The sequence below is a fragment of the Centroberyx gerrardi genome, chromosome 2 (assembly GCF_048128805.1).
Source record: "Centroberyx gerrardi isolate f3 chromosome 2, fCenGer3.hap1.cur.20231027, whole genome shotgun sequence".
Taxonomy (NCBI): Eukaryota; Metazoa; Chordata; class Actinopteri; order Beryciformes; family Berycidae; genus Centroberyx; species Centroberyx gerrardi.
Genome location: NC_135998.1, coordinates 11,481,812 through 11,502,655, shown reverse-complemented (window position 1 = coordinate 11,502,655; position 20,844 = coordinate 11,481,812). Strand labels below are relative to the sequence as shown.

General features: G+C 41.0%; 1 protein-coding gene across 2 annotated transcripts in view; it reads right to left on the bottom strand.

Moving 5' to 3' along the window:
- The window catches only part of LOC139923812 (matrix metalloproteinase-17), an 84,713-nt gene that overhangs the window by 40,002 nt on the left and 23,867 nt on the right, over window positions 1–20,844 (bottom strand). For both annotated transcript variants that reach the window (XR_011785212.2, XM_071914679.2), the window contains exons 2-3: window positions 8,476–8,608; window positions 8,021–8,156 (exon numbers count right to left, since the gene is read on the bottom strand). Coding sequence is in view for 1 of the 2 variants with exons in the window: in XM_071914679.2 (XP_071770780.2) it covers window positions 8,021–8,156; window positions 8,476–8,608 (269 nt within the window). In the remaining variant the exon portion in view is untranslated. The remainder of the gene's footprint in view (window positions 1–8,020; window positions 8,157–8,475; window positions 8,609–20,844) is intronic.

Here is a 20,844-nt window from a genome sequence, read left to right as displayed (position 1 = left end):
CATCATTGATGAGGCCAGCTTTCTCTTAAAGGGTAACTTCGGTATTTTTCAACCTGGACAATATTTTCCTATCTTTTTGTGTCTAAGTGACTAAAGGGGACAACAATTTTTAAAATTGGTCCAGTATTGAGCGAGATCGCTTCAGCCGGCAGCCGCGAAACGATCTGCAATGTAATCCGACGAGGCAAATCGCACCGTCAATGTACGTCCACTAAAGGTGCTTGTTTTTGCCACTGACAGGCTCAGATTGTTATTATAAACGTCTGACAACATTATGGAAAGGACCCTACAGAGAAATTTTACGTTTTTCTTTACCTTTCGCTTGATCCGGTCTCTGTGTAACCAAGTCTCGCTCAAGTCTTGCGAGAGTTGAGTTGTTGCAGGAAGTTACACACAGACCGGATCAAGCGAAAGGTAAAGAAAAACGTAAAATTTCTCTGTAGGGTCCTTTCCATAATGTTGTCAGACACTTATAATAACAATCTGAGCCTGTCAGTGGCAAAAACAAGCACCTTTAGTGGACGTACATTGACGATTTACCCCGTCGGATTACATTGCAGCTCGTTTCGCGGCTGTCGGCTGAAGTGATCTCGCTCAATACTGGACCAATTTCAAAAATTGTTGTCCCCTTTAGTCACTTAGACACAAAAAGATGGGAAAATAGGGTCCAGGTTGAAAAATACCGAAGTTACCCTTTACCAGAGTGGCCAGTCCTTCCATTTTGCATTTTGCTTTTAAAGCAATCAGAAACACTAAAACATGTTTTTTGAGGTGTTCATTTTGATCTCAATACTGATACAAGCTTTAGTACCTCACATTGGTACAACGGTACAACAGTAAATCACTTGGAATTTCTTATAAACTGAAGCGTAAAGTTAACATATCTTCACAAAATCACAGCCTGCCTCTTCCTCAGCCTGCCTGAGAAACAGCTTACAAGCTTGAAATGCTTTGCAGAAGCTGCATGTATTATATAAGCCTGTGTTCATTTGTGCTACCTGATGCACTTCTATTTTTTTTTTTTTTTTTAGGTCTATAGGAGAAATCACCACACTCACCTTTGCTTTGTTTGGTGCGTGCAAACCAATCAAATGTCTTCAGTGGAGAAAGTGGTTCGCACTCAAATAAGAAATATGTTTTCCAAGACCTTTTATGTTCTCATTATATTCGTTTTTTTAATATTTAGCTCTGATAGTATTTGCTGTAAGCTTTACACCATGATCTTTACACTCCAAGATCAAGAGTCCACAAATCAGGATTCTACAATGTCTAGCTATTGTTAAACAGCCCAACATTTGAGTAACAGTTTAATTACCTGTATATTATAATTTTCAGTTGCTTGAATCACATAAATGTTTGTTTGTACCCTGGTCTCATGTGTTTACATTTTCAGAATTGTTTGTGCTTATTGTTATTGTACACAATTAACAGTTTTCCTCAAGAAGGTATAGAAAACCTCTATATTTGCATCATATTCAGGGAACTGGACAGTGGACAGTGACATAATCTGATCACATGATATCATTCTGATCACATCTGGACAACCTGCATTGTTGAGGAGAAATGTTAATTCAATTTGAACATAATTTGCTGCTGTGTTTTCATGTTTCCTGAGACATATAATGAAATGTGCAATCATAATTTGACAACTAAAATGGATAAACATAGCAAAGTATTAGGCTATCAGTATGTAGTATGGTAAGTATTGGTTCAGCCTACAACAGTTTAGGCCATAGTTGAGTGGCATCCATAATCACTTTATTTGTTAAGTACATTTACAACTATAGTAGTTCAGAAATACGTTGCAGTGTACACTGATCAAAATGTGCATGGTCTCAAGCTACGAGGCAGACTATCCAACATTGAATCTGGCCAAACTAGCCTTGGCGATAGATATAATGTCTTTGATAGCGTTACCATTTACAACTCAGTGACTTCTGCAATCCAGTTTCCTCATCCATGGCCTCAGCTCCGGGAGCTCCGGCCTCCGTCCGTAGGGGTTGTAGCTGGAGCCAGTGGCTAAAACTGATCCTCCATCCTCCTGGTCATTTTGATCCAATGAGGGAGATTCTGGAGGGAAGAAGTGTTTGAACAGCCCCTCTGTGGCAAAAGTGCCATGGGACTCTGTATTGCTCTCCATCTTCACTGGTCAGTGGATGTGTACTGGGGCATGCCACAGCATTACTCATTACACCCACTAGTGTTACAACCACTCCACACCCTCCACTGCTGATCTTCACGCCCATTTTACTGCACATTTCAAAATGGTGCAGTAGGTGGAAATGCTCAAACTGAGGTGCAAAATTACTCTTACCAATCAGTGTTACAGAGGTTGTGGCTATGGCTATCCTTAATACTGTCACTAACCACTATAATGGGGTAATGTGTCTTAGAAACTCAATTAATTCAACAAAATAAAATAAATATTTGTTCAGTTATACTTTCAAACAGTTTGTGCAATTCCTTTGATTTAATTTTTAATCGTAATTCAGCATAAGCTGAATTGCTTATGGAGCATTTTGTGGGCAGAATATTGACGAGGATAGTGAAAGAGAAGTCAAAATATCTAAAAGATGAGTTACTGGCTGGTTATTATTATCTGCCAATTTATATCATGGAACGGTTACATTACGCCTTACCTTTTATATATGTTTAGTTAAGTATTTCTTCTGGTCCCATGACTTTAACTAACCGCTGCCCTAAAGCTATGGCTATGGCTACACTTAATATTCTCACTAACCACTGCCTTGGACTTTTGAATATGGCTATACTTCTATTCTATTTTACATTTTGGAATGTTTAATAAATAAGAGTAACTCATGCAGAGAGCTGGATATCACTATGAATGCACTTCTGTGATGGATATTCACGCTTACTGAGTGCATGATCATGTTCGTTCATTGCTCATGTTTTTATTCAGTCCATTTGCTGAATACAAGAAAGATGACAGTACAAGTCTTACGAGACAAAAGAGATGAGAGAGGGTGATTTTTTTTTAAGCTGAATTGAATTGGAAAGAAAATCTCCACTCTTCCTTTCCTTCTCCTCTTATCCTCTTCCTCCTCTACATCTCCCCTCTCCTCCGCTCAGCTCTCCACACCTATCTGTTTGAGTAATCAGTCAGACTGCTAATGACTGCCAGGCTGTCTGCTGCGATAATGGGCTAACAATGTGAGATAATGGGCTAACATTATGTGATGAACTCACCTGTTAGAGAACTGGGCTGGTGGTGTGTGTGTGTGTGTGTGTGTGTGTGTGTGTGTGTGTGTGTGTAACAAACTTGGTCGTGTGCATAAATTAGTTTCTGTGTGTCTGCGTGTGTATAGGTGATGCGTGAACTGCATGTGTGTGTGTGTAGGAGAGCAAGAGAGACAGAGAGGTAAAGATTAAGAATCTCTGTCTCCCCTCAATGTCTGACTAATACCGAGTTCATTTCTCAATAGCTAGGCCGAACTTACACCTACTCTAAATGGACCAATCAGTCTTCACCCTATAACCTTCAAATCATTAATCCCAACAGCTGCATGCATTAAATACAGTGCATCACTTGACCTGGCACTTACCTATCACAGGCTCATATTTAACACTGTAGGAAATTCTGACTTTTAAGAAATGGTGCAGTCATTAGTGCATTAACACTGTTCACAATTCCATGTAACTGTGGACAAGTCCAACAATATCATTATATAATAATTAACTAAAGCGCTACCTGTTCAACCTTTTCTCAGTACCATATGTCAGTATATCAATCCTTACTCTTAAGACATGGTGCTATTTTCAGACAATTAACACTGTTCGCAATTCTATATATTTCACAGTATTTCAGTAGTTTGCCAGCATTTACTGTAATTATACAGTAATTTACCACATCCTTTCCTAGCACCAACCTAGTGGTAGTTTTTGTAGGACCGTGAAAGGAAAAGTTACCCATTCACCCTGCTGTCAATTTCATATATTGCAATCGTGATCGGTCAAACAAGTCTCTGAGCTTCTCTCTCTCTCACCGAAGCATACAGGCTGACTACTACCAAGCTTTCAATAGGCACATATGCACGCCTTTTCTTTGTTTTTCCTGTTGCTTGGTAAACCTTGGCTTGGCATTTTAATGCTTCACTGGTTTTCTTCAGATAGGCTGCCTCAAATCAAGTGATCTTAAGAGCAAGCAGCATCACTCTAGGTGTCAAAACTATTGCTTGCACATCTGAAGGCCTCAAAGTCAATAATGCATAATGCATAACGCATAATGTAATGCGTTGGCATTGAACTTGTTTAATTTGTAGAACAGAATGATTTCGATCTGCCTTCAAAGTCCTGTCTGGGTATGATGATGTGAACAAAGTAAAAGAAAAAAAAAAAAACCCTGTGAAATGAACTCATTCTGCGCTAAAAGAAAGGCATCAAAACAGATGGAAAAAAGGAAAGGAGACTAAAAACATGCCTGATTGTGTTCATGCTCTTACATTACCTCCCTGCAATTGAACAAAATATTAGAATAAAATGGCCATATTGATGTAATATATCTCTATGACAGCAATAATGGTCATTAAATCATTTATAAAAAATCTGGCTAATGTGGCGGATCAGCATAGTAACACACATTTAATGTGCTTTTTGATTTCCATCTGACTCATTAGCTGTGTTGCACATCTTTTCCACTCTCTGTCAGTCCTGTTATTCCCAACATTATCTAATGAAGCAGAAATGGCATGAAATATTAAATGATAACAATCATTTTCGAAACCCTGTAGTGGTAGATCACAAGGGCAAGGGGGACGCTTGCTATGCAAGTGGTACTACATCATTCAAATAAAATACATGCAGAAGAAGAAATGCTTTCATCAAAACACACCCAGACACTATTGAGGTGGCAATCCTGGACAGAATATCAATTGCCATGGTTCTTTACTGACAAACCGCACCATATGGAAACCTCTCTGGATTTGGAGCCAACAGATAATCCACAAGTACAATAAAGGTACAATATACTATCTTTTCCTTGGCAGGAGCTCTAACGTGAGTAAATCTACAAAACGGAGGGTCTGCATATTTCAAATCCATTGAGATGTAGTTCCTGTGCATTTCTATACAAATCTGAGCGCTGTGAATACAAAGGTGGCTTCACTGGACGGAACAGACACGCTGTCTGTTTCACAGAGCTGAGTGGGGCCAAGCTGCAGGAGAAAGGTATGATTGGCAGCAGTAGGCAGGGAGAGGGAGAGAGGGAGAGAGAAAGAGAGAGAGAGAGAGAGAGAGAGACAGAGAGAGAGAACTAAGCAGATAGGAGAGAATACGTAGATGCGTGTGTGTGTGTGCATGTGCATATACGTGGATGAATGTGTTTTTGTGCTTGTGTGTATGTGCGTGTCTATTCATGTATAGCTTGTTGCTTTCCCCTTTTTTTTTTTACTCCGCATGCACAAATACACACACACACACACACACAGACTGGCCCACACAGCAGCTTACAGCAGCTCATTGTTTAATCGCCCCTCATAGCGTGTGTAAATCAGCACAGAGACCAACCATATGTTTCGCTCCCTCCTCCTCTCCTCTCTCACCCTATGCTGGGCTTTACCTCTATCTGTGACAGATGGTCGAGCTGCAGTTAACATAACCAGATTGTTTTGTCATGGATAAACTGCACAATAACTGTTTGGCTGGGCCTTTGCTCTTTAAGAATCATACATATGTCTTTGGTCTCTGACTCATTAATTACAGTATAATTGCATAGACTTACAGCTTAACTACACCGGTTGCATTTCTGTTCCGTTCGTTTGTGGCGGAAGAGTCGGATCAGATACGCAGCCATTTACTTCAGTGCAGCTGCTGCACTGGCCACGCACGCAGCACACTGACGGATCTGCTGACGGAGCCGGATCGGAGCCGCAACTCTGGAGATACACATGGCTTCTATTTTTGACGGATAACGCATCCGTTTTTTAGCCACATAAATGTATATAAATGCTAAGATTTTGCTTACTGTAACAAAATAGAGGATACATAAACCAAAGTCACTTAAATAAATGTTGGAGATGAGGTTATCTATGGAGGCGCTGAGAAGCTTCTATTTGGCGACAGTACGCCTACACTCTCAAAAAAAGTGACATAAGTACCCTATATGGTACATTAATGTTCCTCCTGGTACAACTTGAGTTGTTTATGGAGCAATAAGCAAAACTTACCCATAGGTAAAATATAGATATGGACAACAAAACCGGAAGACCGAGGACGGAACAAGAACAGACCTGTACATGCCGTGCTGCAACTGGGAACAAATGTTACACATGCTGTGTAGTTCAGGTGTTAGACCACTTAGTCTAATTAATGTAGACAAAGACCTTTCTATGGCCTTTTTACACATTACTGTAATACTGACTGCATTTCCGCAAGCATTTTAGAGCACTTCAGATAAATATCCTCTGAGAAGGGACATGCAAACCTTCTGTTTAGTTAAAGGTCTCTCTAACCAGCAGGCCACTCATTACAAAATGCATTTCCTCTGAGCCAGAATTGATCCAGAAGACAAAAGATTTCTGCCTTGAGGAACAGTCCTTCAATCTAGCAGCTATAAAAGGAAATGCAGACGGAGAAAAAACAGTGGAGGTGTGGTGGTTTATGACTTATAGCTGACTGCACTGTGTTGTACTGAAGGACTGAGATGAACTAAGCTGTGTTGAACTGAATCAACCTGACAACAGAATTGCATCGAAATAGAATGAACAACACTGAAACAGCAAATTGTACTGAATAGAACAAAAGTGAACTGTGTTGCGTTGCAATATGTGTTTGTAACTCAATAACAAAAATGTTCAATATGTTTATTAAAGTCTTGTTTAATAAACATATTGAGAATGTGTATACCCCATTTGGAGTCATTGTTAGCAGCAAGAGGCCTAGCAATGGAGCTCGCCGTTTCAACCGACAGCTGACTCTGGAGTCAATATTCTCTGCTGGTCCAAATATGTAAGAGACAAATTATATACAGATCCAAAACTGCTGAAGTTATCCTATAAAACCTAATTTATTCACCAAAACTCTAAAGACGCGCACCTGTGGTCTCAATTGGATCTAAATCTCCCGTTAGAAAGTGCAGGCACAATTAAGATATCGAGATATAGCTGCACCTAGCCGAGCTCCAAGTGACCACAGCCTGACTCAAGCAACTGGCAGCAACTGGGCTGCTGATGCTATAAACTTGTCAAAGGAAAAGTGCATTTACAAGCAAATTCAAGAATGCTTATATAGTCTTCAAATGGATATTGGAAAACAAACTCAATGTCATGATTTTTTCTTAGTAAGATTAATATTGATAGCCAAAATATTTTCCTTCATATCCATAACTCATCCGAATGACTTAGTAACTTTTCCAAAAGACTTACTGTCATGCTAAGTGTATAGTATTACAAATAGTGTAACCAATTTACTGTAGATATTATTTTATTCATTATTCTATTTGTCCTGAGCTGTCAGCTTGTCTCCAGCTCGTCTATTATACTATTGTACTGTATAATACTGTACTGTATAATGCATTGTCTTGACCTGTTCCCTACCTACAGGACATCTATGTAGTATTATACTGTAGTGTAATAGATAGATAGACTATTTACTCTCCTCTTTGTTTCCACAGCCTGTACACATACAAAAAATGTAAAACAACATCTGGCAAACACAGAGACATAGGTGGACACAGAGCAAGTCACCAAAACAACATAGCCCTACAGAGGGGGGACACAAGAAACAGCCACATAGAGCATAAGTCTGTTATAGATTGTTGAGGGCAGTGATGGCGGAGGGCACAAAGCTCTTGCTGAAGCGTGCCTTTTTACAGATCAAGGATGTGATTCTCCGGCCAGATGGGAGTAGGGTGAAGCATGGGTTAAGGGGGTGGCTGGGGTCGTGTGCTATGATAAGTGCTCTACGAGTGGTGCCAGTGTCAATGAGAGCTGGGAGGTTGGGAGTAGGGAGACCGATGATCTTAGAGGCAGCATGTGTGATTTTGAGGATTTTGTCCTGTTCCTACCTCCAGGACAGGTGCCTCTTGCTCCATTTGCTCTGGGAGTTCAGGCTCCGTCTCCTGCGGCCCATCGTCCCTTCTGCCTCGGACACATCAGGCAGCGAACACCTGGGTGTCTTCATGAGGCCCAGAGTGGCTTGGTCTGGATAGGATAGAATAGTAATACTATAAAGACTATAATACACAGCGTACATAAAGCGTACAATGGAATGGAAAATATTAAAGCTAACATAAATACAGATTATGTATTTATTATGCAGGTGTAAGTACATCTGTGCACTATTTACACTATTTATGCTGAGTATGTATAGGTACACATATGTATGCACACACACAAACTGTCTTCCTCTCAATCTCCCAGACACACACACACACACACAGCCATAGTACCTACATCCACCCAAAGTGCCAACCCTCCCACGTGACCCCGCCCCTCCCCCCAAACACACACACCCACATACCTAAGACGCCGGTCTCCTGCAGCCCTCCAAACTTCTGCATGGCTTTGATGGCCTTGGTCAGCGCCTCCTTGGTCTGAAGCTGACCAGTCACCGGGTCGGGGGGCGGGAGGTAGCCGAACTTACTCAGCCAATCCTGGAGGGGAAACAGTTGACACAGTGTTGAAGAGCCGCTCAAAACATTTCAAGAGCTCCAAGTATTCCAAGACTCCGAGAACGTCCACAACACCTGTTCATCTGTAGTGTCTCTGTATACTGTGTGGACCGTGTTTCTATGTTCTGGAAGGGCTTTGGCATGGCGACAACTGTGTGAGTGTGTGTGTAAGGGGGAAGTTGTAGACTATATGTGCATGCCTGAAAATGATCCTTAGTAGTTCAAAACTCATTGTGGATCTGCATCTCCTGTGGTAAATTAATTGAACTGAGGGGTGTTATACAGTGTGTGTGTGTGTGTGTGTGTGTGTGTGTGTGTGTGTGTAGTATTCAGTTCCTGTATATGGCTAAAAAGATAGATTTTCATCTGGAGTTAATCATCTTTGACTCCAATTAGAGCCAAATGCTTTGATGAACAACCCCCACCCTCATCCCCACCCCCTGTGCCACACACACACACACACACACACACAAACACACACACATACCATTCTCATGCATTCTCCCTCACTTTCTCTGCCTCTCTCTCTCTCTCTCTCTCTCTCTCTCTCTCGCTGTTTCTCTTTTGTTTCTCATTTTCTCTCTCTGTCTCTCCGTTTCTTGCTATTTCCCTTTTATTTCTTGTTTTCTCTTTTTCTCTCTCTCTGCTCTCCATGTATAGCTGCTCTTCAAAACCCCCCCCTCCTCCATGATCAGATAGCCAGTCAGACATGGTTGATTTTAAATGGGTTTTTGATCAGCTCTCATCAGAGTTGAGTGACACAGATTGATAGCAAGGCATCTCTCCTCTATCGACAACACTGGGAAAATTCCATTAACTAAATGACTTAGCTCTTACAAAGCTCTCTGTTGACTGATATTTGCCTCTCCATCCTTGGCATTGCTAGCCCATGGGATAAGTTTACAAGGGAATTGAACTGACCGTAAGTACCATCAGGAAGAATGAGAAACAACATCAGTTTCTTGAACGTGATTTGAAATGTAATGTAGGTAGCCAAAGCATGTGAAAGGATTACAGGGAAGCTAAATTGACTCTATGTAACAACAAGGAACACAAGGCATGACATTAATTTCCCAAAAGTGTTTTCAAAATCAATATGTAACTTTATCTGGTATCGCTAATAAGTCCTCCCATGAAACTGCCCATCCAATTAAAATTTGCAAAACGAATCAGAACCAATCACATTCAATTTGGCGTATATGTGTGTGCACATCTATACAGTGTGTGTGCACAGTGTGTGTGTATGTGTGCATGCAGGGTAAGGACTGTGTGCAAGAGAAGTGTTAAGTTCTTGTTCTCTGCAAGCAAGGTGTGTGTGAGCAGGGGAGTACATTGCATCTGTGCTGCCTCTACAAAACCATGACTCCCTGTTTTCACAGGCTGTTCATAAACTCATTACATCACACTTTTTGTGGAGCCAGCAAATCTGCCTGACCAGTTCAGCAGCATGCTGAGCTGTGCTCAGGCTGTAAAATCTGCCTGACCAGTTCAGCAGCATGCTGAGCTGTGCTACATTATATACAGACGTCATTTTGTTTAGGTGAGATTGGGAGTACTTTTAAAAGGCTGTACGGTATATAACCCTACTAGATTCTAATAGAGAAGAAGAAAGAAGAAAGAAAAGACAAAGCTTAAGTATTGCAAGATGGGAAGAACAATGAACTCTAAAACAGACTTGAAAAAAGCAACATATGTCCCACTCTCTCATGAGCCCCTTTCACACATGCAGCCTGTTCCGTAAATGTCCGCATGCCGTCATGTGTGAAAAGGAGCCGGTGTCGAAATGCCGGTAAATCAGTTCTGCCAATTTCACTGCTCAAGACCTTGTAACATTACTAGTAAAGTTCCTAAAGTAAAGTTACTAGTAAACATTACCGGCAGAGAAAAACCATGTTAGGACGCTCTGTTGTCGAACTGTAGGAGGGAAATACAAACCACTATACAACGGACTGGAGCTTTACTTTTTTGACAAATTGTCGAATTGGACAGACGTGGAAATAAGAGAGATCCTCGGAGCCCACCGTGTTTTTAAACTACAGTGACTCCGGGGGTTAAACGTAATTTCCGGGAAATAACAACAGAGGAATTGCCAGCGTTGTATGAATGGCAGTATTACGTTAAAAATGTGGAAAGACATGACTTGAAGAATTAAAATGGCAATTTTACGGGTTTCATGTGTGAAAGGGGCTACAGTATGGACAGAGACAGCACAAAGAAACACTGTCAATTTTAAGAAAGAGCAGGAGAGAAAGTAAGAGAGAGAAAGCTTAGTTGATTAAACAATTTTTAAACTTAATGTAAAAAACTGACATGCATGTCAAATTTTAGGAAAGAAAATAAACAAAAATCAATGACTTATTTCTATTGTGGTCCAGATAAAAAGGATAAAAAGAGAGATAAAAAAGGGTATATGATGAAGACAGAAGCTGCCTGTACAGCAAGTTCATCCTCTCTAAATCTGTAATTAACAGCAGTATGAGGGGGCTGACGCAGATGGCTGAAACTCTTCCTTAATCACTCATTATTAACATGTACATGCACGTGCACGCACACACACACACACACACACACACACACACACACACAGTCTGATTGCGCAACATTATGTCTGACACTCTTGTATTCCCATGTTTTTATCCCCAAAATGAGAAGTATTCAGACAACAGACTACATTTCTCAAAGCCTTTGATGCTACAGTAGTGAGATGTTTGTCTCAATATCTCCTTGTGTAGAAAGGCCAAGTGTTTCAATTACTGCGTTGTGTTCTGCATAAAATAAGAGTGTCAATTCTTTTACTTTTGTGTCCCAGAGCTGTATAGCAGAACCAAAGGACAACTTGACTTGCTCAGAGAAAGGTCTATGGAAGTCAGCCACTGCTTCAAACAATAAAAATCTGTGTAGGCTACAATTTTTATTTTTCGGGATCTTTCTGCCAAAACAAACATCTTTAAGGTCAGCTGAAGAAAACTACCAGACAGATAAAAACCTCTTTAAATGTAATGTCCTCTGACAGGTGGTTTGTCTTGAGGCACACTTATATAAAGTCTAGACTTTAGTTTGGCATTAGTCATGTGGATTTAATTGACATTGAGGGAAAGTAGGGATGCACCGATATGTTTTTTTTGCGGCCGATATGGATAGCCGATATTTTCCCATTTTTGTAAGAATCTTACTACAAATGCAGGTGTAAAACAGGTTAGGCTTTTCAGACATGCCTATCTTAAGATACTTAAGCGTTTTTTAAACAAAAGACCATGTTAGTTTTATTCTGTTGCTAATTTGACACTCCTAGAAAACAATTTCACAAAAATGCCAATTTCACACAAAAATAATATTGATATTGATACCGATATTGCTTTTTAAAGCTAATAACGGCTGATCTATAGCATACAACATATAGTAATAGATCGGATAGTGATGTCACAGGCATATAAAATGTTTTCAATAGAATAAAATCATTTTCTTTGAAAATGTAATTGTTTTGTTGTTAATAATTATTGTTGTTTACCTTATGGTTATCATTGACTGCAGTACTTTACCAAACATTTACCACTATATCACTGTAATCACTGGCAATGTGTCAAACCACAGTCAAAAGAAGTTACAGAAAAGAGTTAAATAGTTGACTTTCCAAAATACTACAAAAATGTCCATCTTAATATTTTAAATGTATGTAGTGTTTTTTCTTTCTTTTTAGCTAAAAGAAGCCAAGAAATGCATATGGCTTAGGATAAATGTTTAAGTGCAAGTCTCAAGATTTACATGAAGTGAGACGCTGAGACACTTTATTGATACCCAAACAGGGAAATTCTTTTTTTGCTTGCCCCCTCCAAGGAGGTCAGAGTGCAGGGTCAGCTGCAGAGAGTCCCCCAGCTGGTAGGGATTCAGTGTCTTGCTCACAGACACTTTAGCAGGGCGGACGCTTGCTGACATGTGGGCTTGACCCTAGGTCCCAACGCAGGATGGTCTCTCTAGCCACTAAGCCTACCTGCTGCCCAAATATCTTTAAGCAAGTAGGATGACCTATAGTTCTAATATATTAACACCCAATTTTGATTGGTGTGTTCAAGCCCGCCCAAATAAACCCAACAAAAGAGGTAAACACTTCAGAATTCAGTTCAACTGCTCTGAGCAAGTCAGGTGCAAAAGCATCTTTTCACACTGCCATTACTTCTGAAGGCGAACTCCAACAAAGCAATACTGTATGTCTAAGGATGTCACTCATGCACACACTGCGTGCCAATGTGTTTCTAAATGCATTTGTTCCAAAGTATATTGATATGTGATTTTCTGAAATGAACTTGTTTGTAAGGGTATGTGAGCATATTTGTGTGTGTAGGGCAAGGTCAGTGTTCTACACTGTCAGTAATCCCAAACCATGTCTAGCTAACTGTCAGGATTGCTGACTGATCAGGGATATAGTGACTCTGATCACCTCTGTTTATGAGTGTGTGAAAAGACAATAAAACTGGAACATAACAGTCTCTCTCATGGTCTCACTGTCTCTCTCTTTAACTACATCCTCCTCACTTTCTGTCTCTTTTCTTATCTCATCTTATCTAGCCCTCCCATACTGAGTGTTGATCCTGTTTATTCTGAAGAGATAGATAGAGAGACTTACACATGCCTCTTGAAAGGGAGGGAGGGAGAGGGAGAAACAGAAAGACAGACAGGCAGAGCGGGTGACAGACAAAGAGGAAGCGGGGGAGAGAGATAGAGATAATGAGAGAGAAAAAAGAAAAAGGTGGGAAGTCGGAGGGAGGGAGGAAAGAGATGAGTAAGCCAAATTTTGACACACTTCCAGTGTAATTCTACTTCAATCCGCCTTGCACAACTCACAGAAAATCAATTCTCATCGTGTGTGTGTGTGAGAGAGAGAGATAGAGAGAGAGAGAGAGAGAGAGAGAGAGAGAGAGGGGGGGGGGGGGGGTGCAGTTTGAAGGTGTCTGAGTCAAAAAATGTGAATACTATGATAGGAAACAAGTACGTACCAAGAGTTTCAAAATCCCATCCCAATTCCATCCCAAATTCCAGCAAATTGTTTCCCTTCCAACTCATTCCATTCCAAATTTCTATTCCAACCTCTTCCATTCCCACTTGTTCTATTCCAACTCATTCCATTCCACCTCATCCCACTCTTCCATTCCAACCCTCTTCATTCCATTCTGTTGTCTCCCAAACTCTTGCATTCTGACCTCATCCATTCCAACCCATTCCATTCTAACCTCTTCTATCCCAACCCATTCCTTTCCATCCTATTGCCTTCCAATCTTTTCCATTCAAACTTGTTCTGTTCCAACTTATTCCAGTCCAACCCATTCTATTCCATCTCATCCCATTTCACCCATTCCATTTGATTTCAATCTATTCCATTCCCACTCATTCCATTACAACCTATTCCAAAGTGACACAGCTCTCAAAATACTGTCATGAAAGTAAAAGTCATTGTGGAAAAACATTCAAATCATTAGGTATCTTTGGATGCTGCCACAGTGAGCACTATCTATTGGAATGTGCATTGACACTTGAAAACTTTATTTTGGTCTAAACTGTGACTTCCACAGGAATCTGGCGGGACCATATGCTGCCTTTCCTTTAAGGTCAATGGATCAAACTGACAAAGTATGGGGAAAGAGGACCTTGGAGAAGAGGGACAGATATGATGTCAGATTGACAGACAGAGACAGACATGGTATTCGATAGACAGATATAGCAATAGGCATGGTCTCAGATAAACAAATGTAGACATGGTGTAAGTAACACAGATATAGGAATAGACATAATCACAGGCATACCTAGGGATAGAAACGATATAAGGAACCAAAAGGGTAAAAACCTCCCCTCTAGGGCTGAACTGGCATTATGTGGAGCATATAATGTAACTACACTGTATACCATACTGCACACTGCTACATTATATGGCAGTTTTTAGATAAAAAGTAATATAGTGGCAGACTTGTGACTATGGCACTGAATTAATGACTAAAGTATTGACAAATGTGTACTCAAACTTGGAAACTTGGTATCTTAATCTGCTTACTCAGATTTGTGAGTGTGTAACGTCATGTTTCTAAACAGGCATTCACATTTGTAGACTTGCATCATAATCTGGAAATACAGAACATTATTTGTAATTGTTAATGAACATTTGTGAATGCATGGAAAGAGTTGTGAAAAAATATTTAGCAAACGGAAATGCTGATATTCACAAATGCACAATAAAACGTGTGAATAATTCACTGACTGAAAAAAATACATCCAAATTTGTACCCCAATGTTTTGAGTTTGTACTTGTGAAGCTCAGTTCCCATATAAATATACTTGCAGATATGCATTCTCCTTTTTAATGTTTTTGTCACTCATCTGGGACATCTCACTGATCTGTAAATGTCTTTTCGGGAATAGAAGTTTAGTTTGATGCTTTTTAGCCACTCAGAAAAGAGGTCAAGAAGAAGGAGGAAGTTAAACAGAATGATAGCATCATTCATATTAAATGAAGTAATAGGATCTACTTCTGAAACAATGGAATAATAGTTGCATTGGTAAAGGCATGCACTCCATATTCTCAGTCAGTTCATTCACAGTTTTTGTATTCAGGTACAACTTCCACTTACTTATTTTAGCGGGATGGTTGGGCATGCTTCTTTGAACATAGTAGCTGTATTCTCGATTTTGATACTGCAACACGGAAATCATCTTCAAGTCTCATGAGGCTTGATTTGTTTTTGATAAATATCAGTGAAGAAAAAAAGGTCTTCTCACAAATCTGTACATCCAAAAGAAATAAGTATCACAGCCTCCAATAGTCCTGTCTATTCCACAGCCACTGACAGCTACAATTCCTCTAGTATGGACGTTGAAAAGGTGGCCTGTACATTGCAGTCACAGGAGAGGTCTAACAATGTGTCCTCACATTCAGGTGAAACATGATAGAAAGTGGAGGTGGTGAATGACTGGCATATCCAGTAGTTTTGCTCAGACCATCCTCTATGGGGAAGTATCTGTTGACATAGTTGAGTGGGACTGAGCTGAGCAGTAATAACTCCTCTCATCATTTGGATGGTTATGCTATTCGTCCATAAAGTCCTAAAGTTCAGTGAACATTTAAACATTTCCCTTCTCAACTTGTGCAGCTCACTATTCCAGCTTCTTTGTGAGTGCTATAACCTTGTCAGAAAGAGTAAGCATATTTGTGTTAGGGCCTTGACAGGAGAAAGTATTCAGTTGATCAAATATGCAAGGCTGGCAACCCACTCAGGATCAGTCTGGCAGTCAGCGAGGAGGGAATCACAGTCTGATAGGAAAGTCTGGTCAGACGTTCCCACATGAAAGCCACCTAACATCTGTGCGAAATAACAACACTTCCTGCACCAATTCCATTTCTTCAGAGTATAGCAAACAGTCTGGTATTTACTGAATGTGATTTAATGAAGTTCACCATTTCAATAGTTGTAGAGAACGGCACTTAGCTGAGTCATAAGTGGATAACACAAGGCGTGAATCTCACATCCGATGCTGCTTCCAAAACTTTCCACATCTTCAGTCCCCTTCTCTTGCCTTGCAGAGACCCAGCCCCATCTGTAGCTACATAAAGCAACACAGTTTTTTCCAGTTCAGCCCTTCTTCAAGCATTTTACTGTCAAGTCTGCTAAAAATGCAATCACCAGTGCAGGCTCCCTCCGGTGCTGTGCAAAACAACATATCCTTCTGCTCTTTCCTCTGGCTGTATCATATGAATACTAGCAACTGTGCAGCAGTTGATATATCTGTAGACTTGTCGAACTGAGGAGAAAACACCACACTTTTCATCACTCTGACAGTAAGCTGACATTTGATGTCATTTGCCATATCACCAATGCACCTCACTATGGTGGGATTAAACAGGGATATAGTGTGCTTGTTATTTTCTTACCATGCATAGCGCTTGTCATTGCATTTGCTACAGGCCAGATCAAGCTTTTAGCAGTACTATGGGGTGTTTTTTATTGTATGCGCTTATGCCACTTTGTAGAAACACAATTGGGCTTTGGTAAGAATTCTAGCTTGATCACTTAAAACTGCCTTTCGTCCAAAAAAATCTTTTGGTTTATCAGCATGACAAATCATGTCTTGTTTTTTGTTTTTTTCACCACCTCTGAATGTCAAGCAGCCTTGTTAGTAGCTAGCTAAACCAAACTCTTTTAGTGATGTACCGCCAGCAACAGCAGCCAATGTCTCCCCGGCATGGTAACCCTGGCAACTACTTCTGTCCTCAGAGTGCCTGTTCTGTCTTTCTGCCTGTCTCCCCATAGCTCACAGTCTACACTACTAGACTACATCTGAATTTTTGTGACTATTTAGTACAATTATTGGTGTGGCAGCCTTATGGCAGACTTATTTTTTCACATTTTGAAGACCTTGTGGCCCCTCTCCCAAAATAATTTGTGACCCCCAGATATATTGATATACTGTAGGGAATGACACTGTGTGGGATACTATATATAGGATACTTTAGGAAGCATGGGTTATCAAAGCATGTACTGTACAAACACAAACACAGACACACACACAGACAAACCCTGACACACACATATATACACAAACACACAGCTAAAAGTGTCACCAGTGTGGCTACACAGCATGTATAGTCATTGTCTAGTATGTATAGTCAGTGTCATCCTTCACAAGATGCAGTTCATCAACACAAGCATGCAGGCACACTCACGCACTGACCTCAAACAGCATGCACACACACTCATGTACGCATGAACATACACACACACACACACACACACACACATTCTATCTTTCTTCGCCTCTCTCTCCCATACACACATAATTCCGCCATGGAGTCGGTATTACAGAGTTTGACTTTCTCCTATTTCGTCCTACAGTAGCTCTGGATGTGAAGGAAAACTTATCTCTTTCTCTGTAATCCTGAACCTTGCTCCCTGTAATCCTTTATTACAGCAGGGCCTAGAGCAAGAAAGAAGCAAAAAAATCCAGAGAAAGAAAGAGAGAGAAACAGAGTAGAGCCTACAAAACTGTCCCAGCAGAGTCATCTTGGCAAGATGGCGCTGTTCTGCTGCTGGTGACACGGACAGGTGTACTGCTGCGGCGATGTTTGTTATTCGTTTGTTTACTCATTCATGTGTTTGGCTGTGAATCGTTAAACTTATCTGACTGTGGAAGCCAAGATACATTTGAGTGGACTCTTACTGGTGGTGCTGATTCTCTCCAAACTTATTTTCAACCTGGCAATCTACGTCGGCCAAGTGGAGAAATAGCCAGGCATCAATTACATACACCAGTGGATGAGCTCCCGTGCCTAGATTACTCCGGAGCAGAAGATCCATATGGATCATTGATTAAAGATCTAGCCAAGCATGTGCGAGCTTCTGGGCAGCAGCAACTGTGGAAAAGAGACTAGAGAGATTGAATCCGACTGCGAATGAGGAAACGAGGGAGCTGAACACCACTACCGTCAATGATCCTGAGTAACACAAGATCACTGAAAATAAGATGGACGAGTTGCAACTCATGGCAGCGGGGTGCTTTGAATACTGTGAGTCCTGCATAATGCATTTTGCTAAAACTTGGCTACACAGGGATATCCCTGATCATCTGATTGAGATTCAAGGCTTTTCTCATGTCCGCCACGACCGTACTGAGCTGTCAGGCAAGGGCAGAGGGGGCGGACTATGTGTGTTTATCAGTGATCGATGGCACAGTCAGTATTATGATCGTGAGACTATCTGCAACTCTGATGTGGAGTTATTGTGCCTCAGACTTTGACTGTTTTATCTACCTTGTGCTTGGTCTACATCCCACCTAGTGGAAATCAGAACCGCTGCTCAAGTGACAGACAGTGTACATCACAACCATAACCATTGTAGGTTAGAAATTGCGCTGGCAGGGTATGAGCAGTATATTAAATGTGTGACTTGGAAGGATAGAGTGTTAGACAAGTGCTATGGCAATGTTAAACACGCATATAAAGCTACAGCCAAACCACCTTTGTCTAAAACCAAGCCTACAATAAACTCTGTCAGTGTCTGTCAGGTTGCTTTTGTGTACACCTAGTGGGAGCCTTTTTCTAGTCATTAAGACATTTTCAATAAACCATGCACCACAAGGTCATGGACTACATAAATCGCAAAAAAACTGCATTTAGAAGCAAGGACAGTGTGCAGGGTGGTGCAAAAGGAAAAGAAAACTCAAAGAAACTCAATGAAAACAATGGTGAAACAAGCGGTTTGAAACCTATGATTTCGCTGTTGAATGTAATGATGTACTTGATAGTATAGTGTCTAAGGGGAACGATAGACTTACGATCCACCCTGGGGAGGTGACCAGGGTCTTGAGAGATACTGTAATATCAGTAAAGCAGCTGGTCCAGACTGTATCTCTACTTTTCTATTAAAAGACATGTGTAAATTAACTGACACCTGCCTGGTATCCTATTTTTCAGAGGTCTATAGATTCCTATACTGCCCCAGCACTTTGGAAAAACTGTAAAATCACCCCTGTTCCTACGAAACCCTGCCCCTTGGAGAGTAAACACTGCAGACCAGCAGCGTTGACTTCACTTGTTATGAAATCCATGGAAAAGCTCATGGTGAACAGACTCAGGTCAGATGTTGCTAAGCTGCTAGACCCATATTAGTTTGCCTACAAGTCCCGGAGAGGGACACCAACAATATAGTGCAGCTGGTGACCAAACATGTGGAAAGCCCCAGAGCCTATGCTAGATTACTGTTTACTGACCTGAGTTCTGTCTTTAATACCTTGTAGCCCCATGTCCTTCTTAACACCTTGAAGGACATGGACGCCAGTCCCTTCACCATTAAGTGGTACCACCTATCCGATGTCCTGCATCCTGTGTACAAGCTCCTTCCCTCTGGTAGAGCCGATATAAACTAAACAGATACAAGCACTCCGTTGTCCCCCTGTCCATCAAAGCCCGATAAGCAATAGCCGCCATATTACACAACAGAGAACCCTAGGAGTCTCCGAGATTAGAAAACAATACTCAAGGTTGCTGTAATGATCCTCAGTTACAAATGTTTCAACCTCGTTATTGCAAAACCATGTTTTTTCTGTTGCTTCCGTGCTTCCAACGGCACCAAGCACTACAATAGCCGTGACTTTTAGAGGCTGTTACTATGGTGGTACCACAACAAACTCGCAGAGTGGGTGTCAAAGCTGATTTGGTAGGTGTGTCAAGTGCGAGGACATAGAATTATAGAACGTATGCATGTCACAGAATGTAAACAAACATTCAATAAAGCGTCATATCATGTTTGCCGACTGTGACAATGGAAAATGGTAGAATGAAGTGTAATTGTGCACTCCTGACCTATGGTAGCAACCGGATACAAAACACTAGACCAATGTTCTTGTCTTAATGTTGTAACGTTAGGTCTATCTTGTATGACTAGCTCTAGATAGACTTTGTCTCTCCCACCTGACAAGATGATGGAGCAACAAAGTTATTGTGCTCTCTGAGCTCTGTAATTGGGGCACTTTGATGGTGCAATTATCTCTGGGATTAGTGGTTAATTTACTAACGCCCATATGTACACAGCCTTGTACCCTAGCCCTTTTTTTCCATCTATGCTAGTTTATTCAACGCAGCTGCTATTTGTCTGAGCTAATGGTTAATCACATAGCGGTTTCAAGGTCATTCAACTTTTGGAACACTCCGAATGGAAATAGTCACACCCATGTCTTCCCGTCTCATATATATGTTTTCATATTGTATGTTTTGTATGAAAATGTCTGTCACTGTGCACAGCAGGTATTGTTCATAAATTGCAATAAAGTTGATCTTATCTTAACATCCTCTCTTCCTCTTGTTACAGCTTGGAGTTATTCCAGCACAACACTTCCTGTCAAATGAGATCAACTCTCCTGATTCCCCAAATGTCAAAGTTTGTGACACATCCTCTGCCCTCACAGTAACCAAGTGCTTACTGTAAGACTGTCAGCTGGTCTCACACACACACATTTACACATACACACAAGCATATATGCGCGCACACGCACGTACACACACACACAAAATCAGACAGCTCACAGCAGAGCTGTCAGCTGGTGATCGTCACCCTGCTATCACCACGGCAACCCCTCTCAAAAGCTGAATCTGTTGTGTCCCCCTGCTCCTGACCTCCTCCGTCCCACAATGCCTCTTTCTGTTTTGCCCTGAAGAACAGCTGCTGAGTCCCTTCATCTTCAGC